The sequence below is a fragment of the Sceloporus occidentalis genome, unplaced genomic scaffold (assembly GCF_023333645.1).
Source record: "Sceloporus occidentalis isolate IW3139 unplaced genomic scaffold, rSceOcc1.0.p SCAF_12, whole genome shotgun sequence".
Taxonomy (NCBI): domain Eukaryota; kingdom Metazoa; phylum Chordata; class Lepidosauria; order Squamata; family Phrynosomatidae; genus Sceloporus; species Sceloporus occidentalis.
This window is the reverse complement of record NW_028316992.1, coordinates 12,582,614-12,595,931: the sequence shown is the minus strand read 5'-3', so window position 1 is coordinate 12,595,931 and position 13,318 is coordinate 12,582,614. Positions and strand designations below refer to the sequence as shown.

Here is a 13,318-nt window from a genome sequence, read left to right as displayed (position 1 = left end):
GGCCCATGTTCTGATGAAACAGGACTGGCAAGAACAAGTCAGACCTGTTATGCAGTGACTGCATTGACTTCAAGGGGCTGCTGTTTATCTGATGTAAGCACCAAAATAACTGCAAATTTTCATATTAAAACCCCATATTAAAATGCTCCCTGAGTCCACGCTCCATATTTTGTCTAAATGAGCTATACCATGAAGCAGAGCTCTTCTATATATTCTTCCCCTTTCCTTCTTTTTCTGGTCTTAATAGCCTTCTTCATTGCTGAAGTGACTGGTTAGGATCTGGCAACCTTTAACACTCTCAGACATCTCCTTTCCTGCCCCATATTGTTGGATTTCCTATTCCATCATTGGCCATGTCTTCTGGGATGATGGGGATTATGATCCAACCATATCTGTAGTCTAACAGTAGAAAATACTGGTATAAAGTATGGTGAAATCTTTCCCCCACCTTTCAAAAAATACTTGCAACAATTTGCATTTTGTGTTGAATGTTTTCTCACATTATCAGACTGAGCAATCTACTGTTAGTTTTTGTGCTTCTTGCTGTATTGGAGCTGCTTTAATTAGTCACTTTGAATGCAATGTGTGAAAAGTGAGATATTAAGTATTAGTGAGTTGAATAGTCTGCAGTGAATATTTTGTTATAAGACATCTTTATGAACAATGCTCACTCAGGAAGCAATTGTTAGTTTTTGCCGGATCTTTAATCACCACTTTGATAGCCAACAAGCAAACGGCTTTATAGCGTCCTAACATTCATTTTGCAGGAAATACAGCTCAATTTAGTGTCAGCTTTGCTGCCAGTGGAGCTTTAAAAAAATCAATTCAGCAATTACTAGCACAGAGTTTACCCTCAAATGGCGTTGCTTATGTTCTTCACAATTCATGAATGTATATTACTAAATTAATTCGTGCTTTCTCAGGCCCCTGCTGTTCAGAAATAATTGTTTCAATAATAAAGAGTTATGATCTGATACACGCAGCTGCATCTGAGCAGCAGATCAGATAATAGCTAGGTCACTGTTCTCCCTAGGCAATGGATTCCTGCCAAGCGTACAGTGTTGAGTGTCAATAGCACTAGATGCTTTCCCGTCTAAGACGTAGCTAAATTTTTCATGAGACTTTGGGCAATTTGCCTAATGAAAACAGTGCTGTTTTACAAGCTTTTGTGCATAAGTAAAAATAGAGCTTAGCAAGATCAATGAGGAAAGGCAGCACAGATGAACAGGTTGCCTTGGACAGAGAGGAAAATGTTTGGAACTGTGGCAATTGCCATGCTGCTGGAAAATGCATATGGCTTGTGACACTTTCCTGACAGGCTTTGGCTGCAGCGGTCAAAATGAGAGGCTTGGTTTAAGCAGGATTTCTGGCTATTTGATGACAGAGCTTCACACTTACTAAATAGATAAAAATACCTTGAAATCTGCTTAGACACCTAAGTGTGGCAGGCAGGGCATTCCCAGGCTTGCCAGATGTTTTAAAGGTCAGCCCTTATGGGCAGTCATCTCTTGCTGAGCCACTCTGAGATTGTAGGCAAAATGGGAAACACATGTTTTCTCCATATTTGTAGTTTCCACCTTGAAAAGCCATCTAAGTGACTGAATTCCTTGGCTTCTTAAACGCAACACTAGCAGTTTGCTCTTTTTGCTCTTGCCTAACAGATGAATAGCACAGAGGCAAACGATTTTATCGAAGGCTGAAATTCTTAAATCTTTGGAATTAAGCATCCTTAAATACAGTGGAACTTAGTTCCAAATAAACCTGGATTGGCTCATGCATCACATGCCCAGTTTTTGCTCATTCAATTCTAAATGGGCATCCATAAAGCCAAAATCTTGTTGTTTTTAGAAACGGTGAGGGGAATCTCCAACAATATTTTATTTTCAAAGCAGCAAATGTAGTTTACGAATTCCCTCAAGGCTCTTTGTTTTGTTTTGGGTTTTTTTCCTTTAATTCCCTGGAAAATGTGGACCATATTTTCCATTCTCTCACAGTGTGATTTATGAGCCTTTCAGGAGCAAATATCTAGCAGCTTGTAAATAATTGCACTGACAAGGAAGCCCAGTCTGGTAAACAGATTGTTCTTCATTGTGCACGGAGAGAGTCAGGAATCCTATTGCTATCTCTATAAGCATCCTTCATCTCTCATGTTTTTCCCCAAGGCGTGACTGCCATTAGGTCCTAACTGAACAAACCCTATCATAGTTGTATGAGCAGAATACAAAATATGCACGCACCATGTAGGAACTTGTGCCCATGAGCAGGACATGAGGGCAACAGTATTCTCTCACTCATCTTCCCTAGCAACTGACATAAACAGGCATCTCACCTCTTGTATTGGACATAATGCATGCCATTCATGACTAGTAGTAACCATTGGTAGACCTGGCCTCCATGAATCCATACAACCACCTTTAAAGCTTTTGACAGCCATTCCTCCATTCTCTGGCAACAAAGTCTACTGTTTGACCACTTATGAAAAACTGAAGTACCAACAGCACAGTTTCAGTAATGTACAATATGGATGAGCAGTGCGACCTAGTATAAAGTGTCTGATTTACTGATCTAGTTACACAAGCAAAGTGATAATGTTTGAGTGGCTTGAGAAGATCTTTGGTCTCAGGTTTTACCAAAGACCAGCTCTAGAGTTTAGAGTCATGGTTGTACTTAATTCCAGAGCTGCTGTCACATTGCAGAAATGATGCAGTTTGGCACCGCTTTAACTATCATGGTTCCATCCTATGGAATCCTGGGGTTTATACTTTGTTGTGGCACCAGAGGTCTCTGACAAAACTCCAGTCCCAGAATTCCATAGCATTGAGCCATGGATATTAAAGTGGTGTCAAACTGTTAATTCTGCAATGTAATGCAACACAGGTCTCCCTTCCTTTTTTGGGGGAAGTGGACAGCAGACTACCTTCATCCAATGGGGTTAAGTAGCCTGTCATTAGAGATTTCACATGTTGTTGTTGTTGTTGCTGCTTTTGATCTCATTCTCACAAGATTCTGAGCCAAAGAAATAACCTCCAATTTCTTGCTTAGTTGATGATCTCTGAAAGTTCATCTGATAGTTGGTGAGAGAATAAGGTAAGGTTATCCCTCCATTGGAAAAATGTTTTCAATCTTCAAAGAGATTACTGAAGTTAGAGGACATCTGTATTTTTAGCATATGCTATGCTATAAAGCTTTTAAACAACCAGTTTCTTTTCTAACTACTGTACTGTAAATCAGTATATTAACTGTATATAAAACTCTGCTGTAAGAAATGTCTCCACCTCTAGCACTGTTCAGGATATGAAAGAAATGAAGATGAGAGAAACAAGTCTTTCTTAGATGGCACAGAGAACTACAACAACAAAGCACTAGGCAGTATATTGGCAAACCCAGAGATAAATTTTGAAAGTACAGTGTGTGGTGCCTCCTAACTTTTGGAGGGCTTGATGTTGTGTGTGGGCTGTAACTGATGAAGAAGAGTTTTTTTGCACTGCAGGCTTCCTTACTCCATAAATAATTTCTGTTTATATCATTCAAACCCCTGATAAAACTACAAATGCCTCATCTTATAAGCACAGGCCACCAAGGAAGGCAGCCTACCTCAAAACATGTCTGGCTGACTTGATTTATAAGGTTCATTATTGGATTCCTATTACTATTAAGATTTCTGCCTGGTGATCTTCATGCTACAGTTATATTTATATAGCCAAAAATATTACTGTATATGTATTCTGTATTAATAACATTTTAAAAAACTTTGATTGAATTTGCGTAGATTTATCTGATGCCTACATTTCTTATTTATGTAATGTTTTAAAATAGTTTTATATATATGTTTCTGACTTCTTAGCTTGGTTGTTTACTTTGTGTCTGGTCTTTTTTCTGGTTGCCGCTAGGATGCCATTAAATGTCCAGACTTTCTGAACTTTCCATTATGGTTGGCACAATGTGGAACACTCCAAAATATGGAACAGGTGAGAGATCAACATGGCTAGAAAGAATTGGATCTACAGTGTGGATCAAAATCTCTATAGCCATGTTACTCCCAGATTATCTTTCATTAGAACCAAATGGCATGAAATGCTTTCCCTAAAAAATCACAATGTGCCAGTCGTAATACCTTGAACTATGCAATTTCTTATAACTATGGAGGGAAATTACTGCAAGGTCCAACATGGACAAAGAACTTTATCGCACCGGGTTCTCAGCCCGGCCCAGCAGGAAACGGAAACGAGTGGGGGACGGATTTTACCGCACACACCCGTCCCTCGCTCGTTCCGTTCCCCCTCTCTTCCCTGCCCATTCCGTTCCAAAGGGAACGCTTTTTGAGAACTGTTCAGAACAGTTCTCAAAAATTTCCCCCTCTGGAACAGATTAAGAACGGAAGAGAGGGGGAACGGAACGAATGAGGGACGGGTGCGTGCGGTAAAATCCGTCCCCCACTCGTTCCGCACTCGTCCCTGCTCCTTCCGTTCCGTGCTCAGAACGGAACGGAAGGAGCCAATGCGATAAAGTTCAAAGTGTGCTTATTGGATCATGAGAAGCAACACAAGGACAAAATGTAAGCCAAAATGACCTCACTTGGATGGCATGCAAAAGGAGGAGGTCAGGAAATGATTTGCATTCCTCCTAACAAAATCTCTCATGCCCATCTTATATTTAAAGACACTCCATAATACAATAATATCCATGGTGTAGTGGTTAAAATATTGGAATGGGAGATCTGGGTTCAAAGGTCAACTGAGCCACAAAAATTAATTGAGTGGCCTTAGACTAGTTGTGCACTCTCTCTCTCTCTCTCTCTCTCTCTCTCTCATCCTGACTGATCTCACAGGGATGCTGTGTGGATGATGGTGCTTTGGGTTCATTAGAGAAAAGAGGGTGTATTAATGTGATAACTAATGTTTAAATAAAATAAATGCAAAATGTTGTGATTACTAACAACCTTGTTTGAAAAACTGTAAGCGCAGTCCATACAGCTACCATGGTATAGTGGTTTGATTGTTGAAGTAGGATTCCTGGATACCAGGGTTTGAATCCTTGCTCAGTCGTGGAAACCCACTCGATGACATTGGGCAAGTCACACTCTCTCCACCTAGGAGAAGTGCAATGGCAAGCCTCCTTGGAATAAGTTTAGACAAGAAAACCCCTTTGTTAGTGTGCTGAAAATAGAAGTAAATTTAAAAGCACAAAACTACAAAGCTCAGCCTGACTACATTCATATTCCTTTTAAAATACTGAAAGACTTTGTTGAGACATATTCCTCATCTCTAATAAAATGAATTGCAGATAGTGAATGACAATGAATGCTGATTTTTCTACACACTGTAATTAATGGCATTTCCTTCCTTCTTCCTAGTATTCTGCAATCAAGCACTTTGTTGGACTCAACAAACAGGGGGAAATAGCTTCATGTTTTGCCTGCCCCCATTAGATATCCAAAAATTAACATGCAGTCCTAGGCATGTTTATTCAGAAGCAAATCCCATCATTGCAATGAGGCTTACTCTGTGTGCATAGAATCACAGCATTCATCTTTTAGGCTGTAATCCTGTAGCTGCTTGCCTGGGAGGATGCCCCATAGTAATGAATGAGGCTTATCCTCTGCTCCGAAAGATCTTGAATATAGGAGTAGCAGCATCATATGGGTATTAGATTGTCTCTGTGAAGCCCAGCACCAGTGCTAAGATCTAAAAATTCATAATAATTCTCAAATAGATTGATACAGCTATGTTGTTGTGTGCCTCCAAGTCATTTTTGACATATGGCAATCCTAAGGTGAACCTATCAGGGTTTTCTTGGCAAGATTATTCAGAGGGAGGTTGCCATATTTCCATTCTCTGAGGCTGAGTGTGACTTTCCCAAGGTTAGGTTTTTATGCTTGAACAGGGAATCAAACCCTGATCTCCACAGTCATAGTCCAGTACTCAAACTACCTGGCTCTAAACCACAAATATTGCCATTTGTTGTCTGGGATTGCTTAGCCAATATGTTAATTTCAATGCAACGTTTGGGTTTTCCTGCCACCTTGTGTACTTTATCTCAGTCAGAATTTTAAATAATTGAGATGGCAGTCCCTTTTTTGAATGTACAAGAAGGTCTTCAAATTAAAAGTTTGATCTCTAAAATCACTTTATGGCTATAACTAAAAATGCTGGTAACAAAGGAGAGATTGGCCATTTCTTTTTTCTAAATAGCTCTTCCTGTGTGTTTCTTCCTCTTTCTGCTATTAATTGCTTTAATCCTGCTAAGTGACATTGATCCCACCCTTTATTAAAAAGCAATTTAAAGCATAAAAACTTTCCCAAATAGATGTTTAACAGCTACACTTTTTGTAACTATTAATTTCTTTTTAATTTGTATTCATGGCCTCAGTAGAATTTGTAATTCCTGATTATACATAAAGATGTAGAGGATTATCTTCATCCTTTCTCACCCACTCTATTAAAACTTGCAGCTGGTTTGCACAGTATTAATTTTTCAGATCAGGAAACGCTAACTCACTTTTCGCTTTACTTTGGATCAGGAATTTCATAGGTATTTCACACACACACCCCTTCCCATAACACTTGAGCTAGATTTTTTAATAGTGTCTGTCATTATTTCAATTGAAAATTCATGATCTAAGCAGTATCTTGGGAGCTGTGTTCATTTTAATTATGGAAATGATTTCCATCTATTTCTGGAGAAGTAGCCATTTTGGACTGTTGAAGGAAAAAGAACAAAGAGCCTTGCAGTGCCTTAAAGCCTAACAAATTTATGCTACTGTAGCTACCCTTCCCCATCCTAGTGCCTTCCACATCTATTGGACTCAAGAGGGTGGAAGTAATGCATCAAAATTAATGATGTTTAAGGCAGATAACACAGATGAAAACATGACATATTTAAAATGAAAGTCTGCATCTCCCCACATGAACCTGCCAGAGTCTTAACTTCTTCAAGGGAAGGCTTACTCTGGGTCCCACCACCATTCCAGGCTTGCTTGGTGAAGACAAGAGAGAGAGGTTTCTTGGTGGCTGCTCCCAGCTTCTGGAACTCCTTCCCTTGGGATGCTAGCCTGGCTTCCTCTCTGTTCTTCTTTTGCTACTAGAAAAAAAACTGACCCAGAAAAACTGAGTCGACTTATCCACGGGTCAATGTAAGTACTGTATTTTGACTCTTACTTTAAAAAATGGAACCATCCCCTTGCAAAAGGAAAGCACATAAGCTATCATGGAAGCACTGATTCCCCCCTCTATTCTCTCATCCATCCAGTCTTTAGTATGAGCACAATTATGCCTGCTAGGGTTTTCTAAGTTCTTTGGCATTGTTTTCCTTTCCTTCATCCTTTAGATCCTTTCGTACATGCACCAAAGTTTTGCCCTCGACTTATCCATGAGTCATATCAATATCCATAGTTCGACTTTGGTCTAATTTGGGAGAAAGGTGGCATATAAAATAAATAAATAAAATAGTATGGTGGCTGTTAATTTCATTATCTTTTTGATGTAATGCTTCCTCCCATTGCTGCAAAACATTATTGGGAAATAACTAGCATTTTGCTGGATTTGGGGCCATGTTTTTTATTAGTGATTTTTAGAACTTAAAAAGTGACATTCCAAATAACACATCACTAATGAATCACTTGACACTGAACTCGTGAGTAAACATGTGCAAAAGTAATACTAATGCATTTACAATGATATTTCAAGCTCTAGTTTGACTACACTGGCCATAGTAGCCAGGGACAATGGGAGCTGCAGTTCAACACATCTGGACAACATCAGGTTAGGGGAAAACCGAAAGAGGCTTTTGTGGCTAACCTCTGATGTATGGTTATCAAACTCTGGTATCCTGGCGTTCTAAACCAATATTCAAACCACTGCACCACACTGGCTCTCATTCACTAGAAATTTATCACAACAGGCTAAAAAGCAGGGTTTTAATATGCATCAATGGGTCACTAAAATACTATTGTGGGGGGGAAATGTGATAAAAAATGATAGCAAAACAATATGCTTCCATTCTAAAACTAGTACAATTGTGGCAGGACAGCAGGGAGGTAAGATAAAGTTTTAGGTCTTCTAGATGTGAAAAACTACCATTCTATAGTGATGGGGATTGTACAGATCTTTGGATGTTTCACTGCAATTCCCATCTGTCCAAGCCAGCACAACACGTTGTGAGGGCTGCTGAGGGTTTTAGTTCAAAAAGAGCCACACAATACTCACCTTTGTTCTAAAGACTGAGGGTTGTGTAGAATGGCTTTGTACTGGGGAAGCAATTTGGGTCACCCAGTTTTTGCTGCTCTTCCTCCTAGCTATTGCAGCACCCTGTTCATTCTGTTCTGGTTTTCTATTGTGGAAAACCTTAGGAGCATCAAGGATCCGTGTATGCGCGCGCATGTCAGTCTCTTTTGCAGGCATATGTGTACATGTCTCACTGTACATGTAACAGCAAAAATGAGCTCCTTTGACTTGTGCAAATGGAAATACTTTCTGTTAAAACAGGGATGCATAGTGACCTGTTGGGTTTCCAAGGGCACATGTCACACTGGCTCAGAGGTTGGTATTCCTTCAACACTGAGAGGGAGTCGAGGGCCGCAGTGAGTCTGATACAGATCACCACCATCAACAGTGGGGAAATTTGGTGGTGCTAACAGGTATCTTAGGGGATGTGGTGGCTTAGTGGCTAATAGACCAATTCTGACCATCGGAAGAACGAAAGGTTGGCAGTTCGAGGCCTGAGTGCTGCATGATGGGGTGAGCTGCCATCACTAGTCCCAGCTTCTGCCAGCCTAGCAGTTTGAAAGCATGCAGATGCAAATAGATAAATAGGTGCCACTTCTGTGGGAAGGTAACAGCATTCGACGCAGTCATGCTGGCCACATGACCACCGGAGTAGTCCTGGGATGCTGGCTCTTCGGCTTAGTAATGGAGATGAATACCACCCCCTACAGTCGGTTATGACTAGACAGTCATGTCAAGGGACTACCCTTACCTTTACCAGAACTAAACAGGTGTCCTAGCCGACTAAAAGTTGTACATCTCTAAGGGAAGGTGTAACAGGCACTGGATACAAGCTTGTCACACTTCCTATTTTGCTTCACCAAAGAGAATCAGATGTAGTTTAAGACATGTCATTTTCTATTCATTTACATCCACGTTTTGGCTTTTGTTTGCTTGTTGTCCACAGGTTTATTAATTGGTTCTGGCTGTGCTCTTTATCCTCTGGGCTGGGACAGTGAAGAAGTCCGGCAGACCTGTGGTAACCTTTCCAACCAGTTCGAACTGGGTAAGTGAGCAACAAGTGGAGAATGGCCTTCCACTATGATTGTAATGGTATTCAAAGGTTCACAACCATGGACTTAAAAAAGCAACAACACATTGCTAAAATTAGCAAAGGATTTACACATAATTCTATGATTCTGTTAAGGTTATACCTCTCCCCCACAGCTTTTTAAGGATTTGCCTCTCTCCCTGCAAAACCTAACTTGATTCATCTCAACACTCTTTCCCCGCATGTATCTTTTTGGAGGGTGGGAGAGAAAGGAGATTAAGGTATGGGTATGTTTGTTTGAATGCCAAAGCCCTGATCCTCTGTGTGGGTATGTTTGCAACTTTGCTGTGAGGAAGAAAGTGACCTTTTGTGCATTTCAACATCAACACCCCTCAGTCCCTCTTTCCCCTTGTTTTATCTTATATTTGCCTAAACTCTCTCTCCCCCCATCCCACCCCCCAAATCTGATTTCTTATTTCATTTTTGAACATCCAGAGTGGGAAGCCATTAAATTATACAGACTGAGCCTAGCCAAACTGAATCATTCCTGTCCCCTAGGTTTTAACCAGGAAGCAAGTGATATGCTTGCTTGACTCTACCTTTTTGGAATTGTGTGTATGTGTGCCTTCAAGTCGCCTGTCGACTTATGGCAACCCCATGAATTTCACAGGGTTTTCCTAGGCAAGTGCTACAGTGGGTGCTCCATATCAATGAGCTACCCATCTGCAGACCGGAGTTCCTGCAGATCACCTTACCCCATATTAGTCAATGGCAGGGCATACCCATGTGCACATCGCCACCCATTGACTAATATGAGTTTGGGCACCTTCGCTTTTTCTCATTTGTGGGAGGGTGTGGTACTGAACCTCAGTAGGTGGGAATGGCCCACTGTACTGAGGTGGCTTTACCAGCTCCTTCCTCTAAAATATAGCCTACAGCACTTGGTATTTGTTGGTGGTCTCCCATCCAAGTACTAACCACAGGCTGACCCAAGTTTCCAAGATTAGAGACGATGTGGTGCTTTAAGGATATTAGTGGGGTTTAAACGTGTCACCTTTTGGGCATCATTTAAAATGAGCTCTCCCATATTGACTTCCAGGCACAGGAAATCCAGAATGATCATATGCACTGTATATGGTAACTCAACAAACATGGCTGATTACAAAAATGCATCTCTTGGTGGTTGTTCCCAGATAAATTTAGGAATGTTTCCCCAATAGATTCAGGGAATTTAATTTGGGAATATTGCAGATTGCATTTTTAAGAAGCTGTATTTTTCCACTGACAAAAATATGGTGGAAGGAAGCCTTTTCTGATAATAATCTTTTTTCTATGTTGTTTCTTTTTTTGCTTGTAGGCACCTGTGAAATTGGCTGGGCTTACTACTGTACTGGAGGAGGAGCTGCGGCGGCAATGCTGATCTGCACTTGGCTGGCTTGTTTCTCTGGCAAGAAACAAAAGCAGTATCCTTACTGAGGCCAGAAAGACCTGAAACAAAATGAACTCGTTTTGGAAGGTGAGGGGGGAGGGAATGAAAAGCGTGTGCAAGCCTTCTTGGAAAGGTGCACTAGCTCTTCATTATAGCCACTTCAATACAAACAAGGGTCAATGATTTGGGAGTTGATGTGTGACACTGTGAATAGCAGGGTTTTCTGTATCTTAGGGGTATAAGCCACATGGAGCTTAGGCTCTTACCATATTATTCTTAGCGTATTTTTGTCTTATAAAACAGGAAACATCCCCTGTCTGAGGAGAAAGAAAGTGGCAGGATTTTTTTTAGCAGACCATCAGTTCAAAGGATTAAATATATGTATAGTGGGTCCTTAGTTTCCGCTGGGGTTTGGTTCCAGGACTCCTCATGGATACCAAAATCGGTGGATGCTCAAGTCCCATTAAGTACAATGGATAGTAAAATGGTGACCTTTAAATAAAATGGCAAAATCAAGCTTTGTTTTTTGCAATTTAGATTTTTTTTAATACTTTCAAGCCATGGCTGCTTGAATCCATGGATAAAGAATCCGTGGATATGAAGGGCTGACTGTATATATACACCACACTGAAGGTTAAGGATGTAACCTTAAAAGGATTGTTTGACTTGTCAGCAAACCTGAGATAAAGAGGGCATTTCTTAACAGTTTTATTACTCACTTGGACAGGAGCAAGCACTGTTTTCCCACAAACAATTGGCCACTTAAGCTCACAGCTGGAGCGGCTTCTGTTTGTGTGTACGTATGGAGAGAGCACCTATTTTCAGGCCTTAAAAGTATTAGCCTCGAGAGGCTCCCGCAATCTGATGGTTGGCTCCCATTTGGAGTTTTAACCTAACAAACTCAATATGAAAGAGGCAAATGTTCTCTTTCCATATGAGACTCCAGAAAGCACATCTGCCTACCTTTGCACAGACACTTTTCTTTCATAGACATATAAAAAACAGTTGCCTCACAATTAAACACGGCCTCCAAAGTTCAACCAAATCTGATGAGTCTGCCTGTTGGTGTACCACAGAGCAGCCTGGATATCAGTTTGCAGTGGAAGGCATTGTTACTCAGGCAAATGGCAAAGGCTAACATAGTCTGTTCACCTTCATCTAAAAAAAGCACAAAAATCCAGCAATCATGCCCCCCCTTAAAAATGCCAGCTCAGTCCTTCACATGCACATAGGTTCAAACACCATTTCACAAACCAATCAGTGTAGCACAAGTACCTCCCATTTCTGACATGAAAAGCAACTTTTTCATGGGCAATTTGAAGGGCAAGGGAATTCGAAAACACTCCCTCTCACATTTTAACTCCTGAATGCCTCCTTGGGGAGCAAATCTTCATGCCAAAAAAGGGATGTTAAGTTACCCTTGCCGATCGCATTTACATGCAATGTATAATTGTGATTCGGCCTATGCCTTTCATACTTGGCATCACATCATACAACGGTGCAAATATATGTACCTCTTCCCCCCATATAGCAAGCAATTCCCCTTTTCAACATCTGCATTGTTCCTTCAGACTAACACACATACACAGATCACCTGTTCCTAACCTCTAAGCATGGTATATGCACATGCACACATTTTCCACTCCACTTTTGTCTTCCCCTTCAGATTTATTTTTATTTCTGTACTGTCCTCTACAAGCTATCCCTTTTCCCATTTGTTCCTCAGAGGAACAACAAGGAACAAATACTTCCAGCTGCTTGTTTTCCCCCCCAAAAAAGTGGCTTCAAAATGCTCATGTGAAGCAGGAAAGGTGGACATGGACTACTTCCTCTCTAGCCACTCTTTCTTGTGGAGGGGAAACGTGTGTTTTGTCTGCTGCAAGGGACATGTTCACCTTTCCATGTGTACTGTCTTGTTTTTGCACAAGACTAAAAAAATGGAAACAAAAGCACATTATCATTCATGTTTACTTGGTTATTCAGTTGGATTTTTTTTTTTTGCAACCACTGTAATTCAGTCATTCAGTTCTGTTTGTTTGAGATCAATAACTCCTATGTTTTCTCATCACTCCTTCATCTTAGAAACTCAGCAAAAAAAAAGTACTGTGGAACAAAGCAATTGCAATGAATACTCTGTGCACTTCTTTCTTTTTTGCTAATTATTTTATTTGAATTTCAGTATTATGCCATATTTTAAACTAAAAACCTAATGGACCATTTTTCAGTATTTTATATAATCTGTGTACACGTGTTCTTGAATTTTATTAACGGCCTTTCAGACCTATATAAATTTTATTAACCTCAATGTTTTTGAGATTATTACAAAAATGCAATATTTTACTCAGCATATGTAGCCTTTTAGATAAAGCATTCCTATGAAGGGCAATGAACGGACAATTCTGTCCCATGAGAATTGTGTGTGTGTGGCACAGTAGAGTAATACTACTTATGCAAGAGCAATGACGGACATCTTCCAAGTTTTGTTATTAATTTTGCTAGGTAATTGTTGTTGTATTGTGCTGTATTGTTATTTTAATATTCACCTTTGTAATGTAATCTAAAATAGACTATTTTGTTTGTACTTTAGAATCTGTGTAAATAAATGTCTTATGATAGTTCAACTGTATTTTAAATCTT

At 40.2% G+C, this 13,318-nt stretch overlaps 1 protein-coding gene across 2 annotated transcripts in view; it reads left to right on the top strand.

Moving 5' to 3' along the window:
• The window catches only part of LOC149305285 (LHFPL tetraspan subfamily member 6 protein), a 32,958-nt gene extending 19,656 nt beyond the window's left edge, over positions 1-13,302 (top strand). For both annotated transcript variants that reach the window (XM_089477698.1, XM_089477699.1), the window contains exons 3-4: positions 9,169-9,267; positions 10,610-13,302. In XM_089477698.1, the coding sequence (XP_089333824.1) occupies positions 9,169-9,267; positions 10,610-10,728 (218 nt within the window). In that variant the 3' untranslated portion in view covers positions 10,729-13,302. The remainder of the gene's footprint in view (positions 1-9,168; positions 9,268-10,609) is intronic.
• The last annotated feature ends 16 nt before the right edge of the window (positions 13,303-13,318 follow it).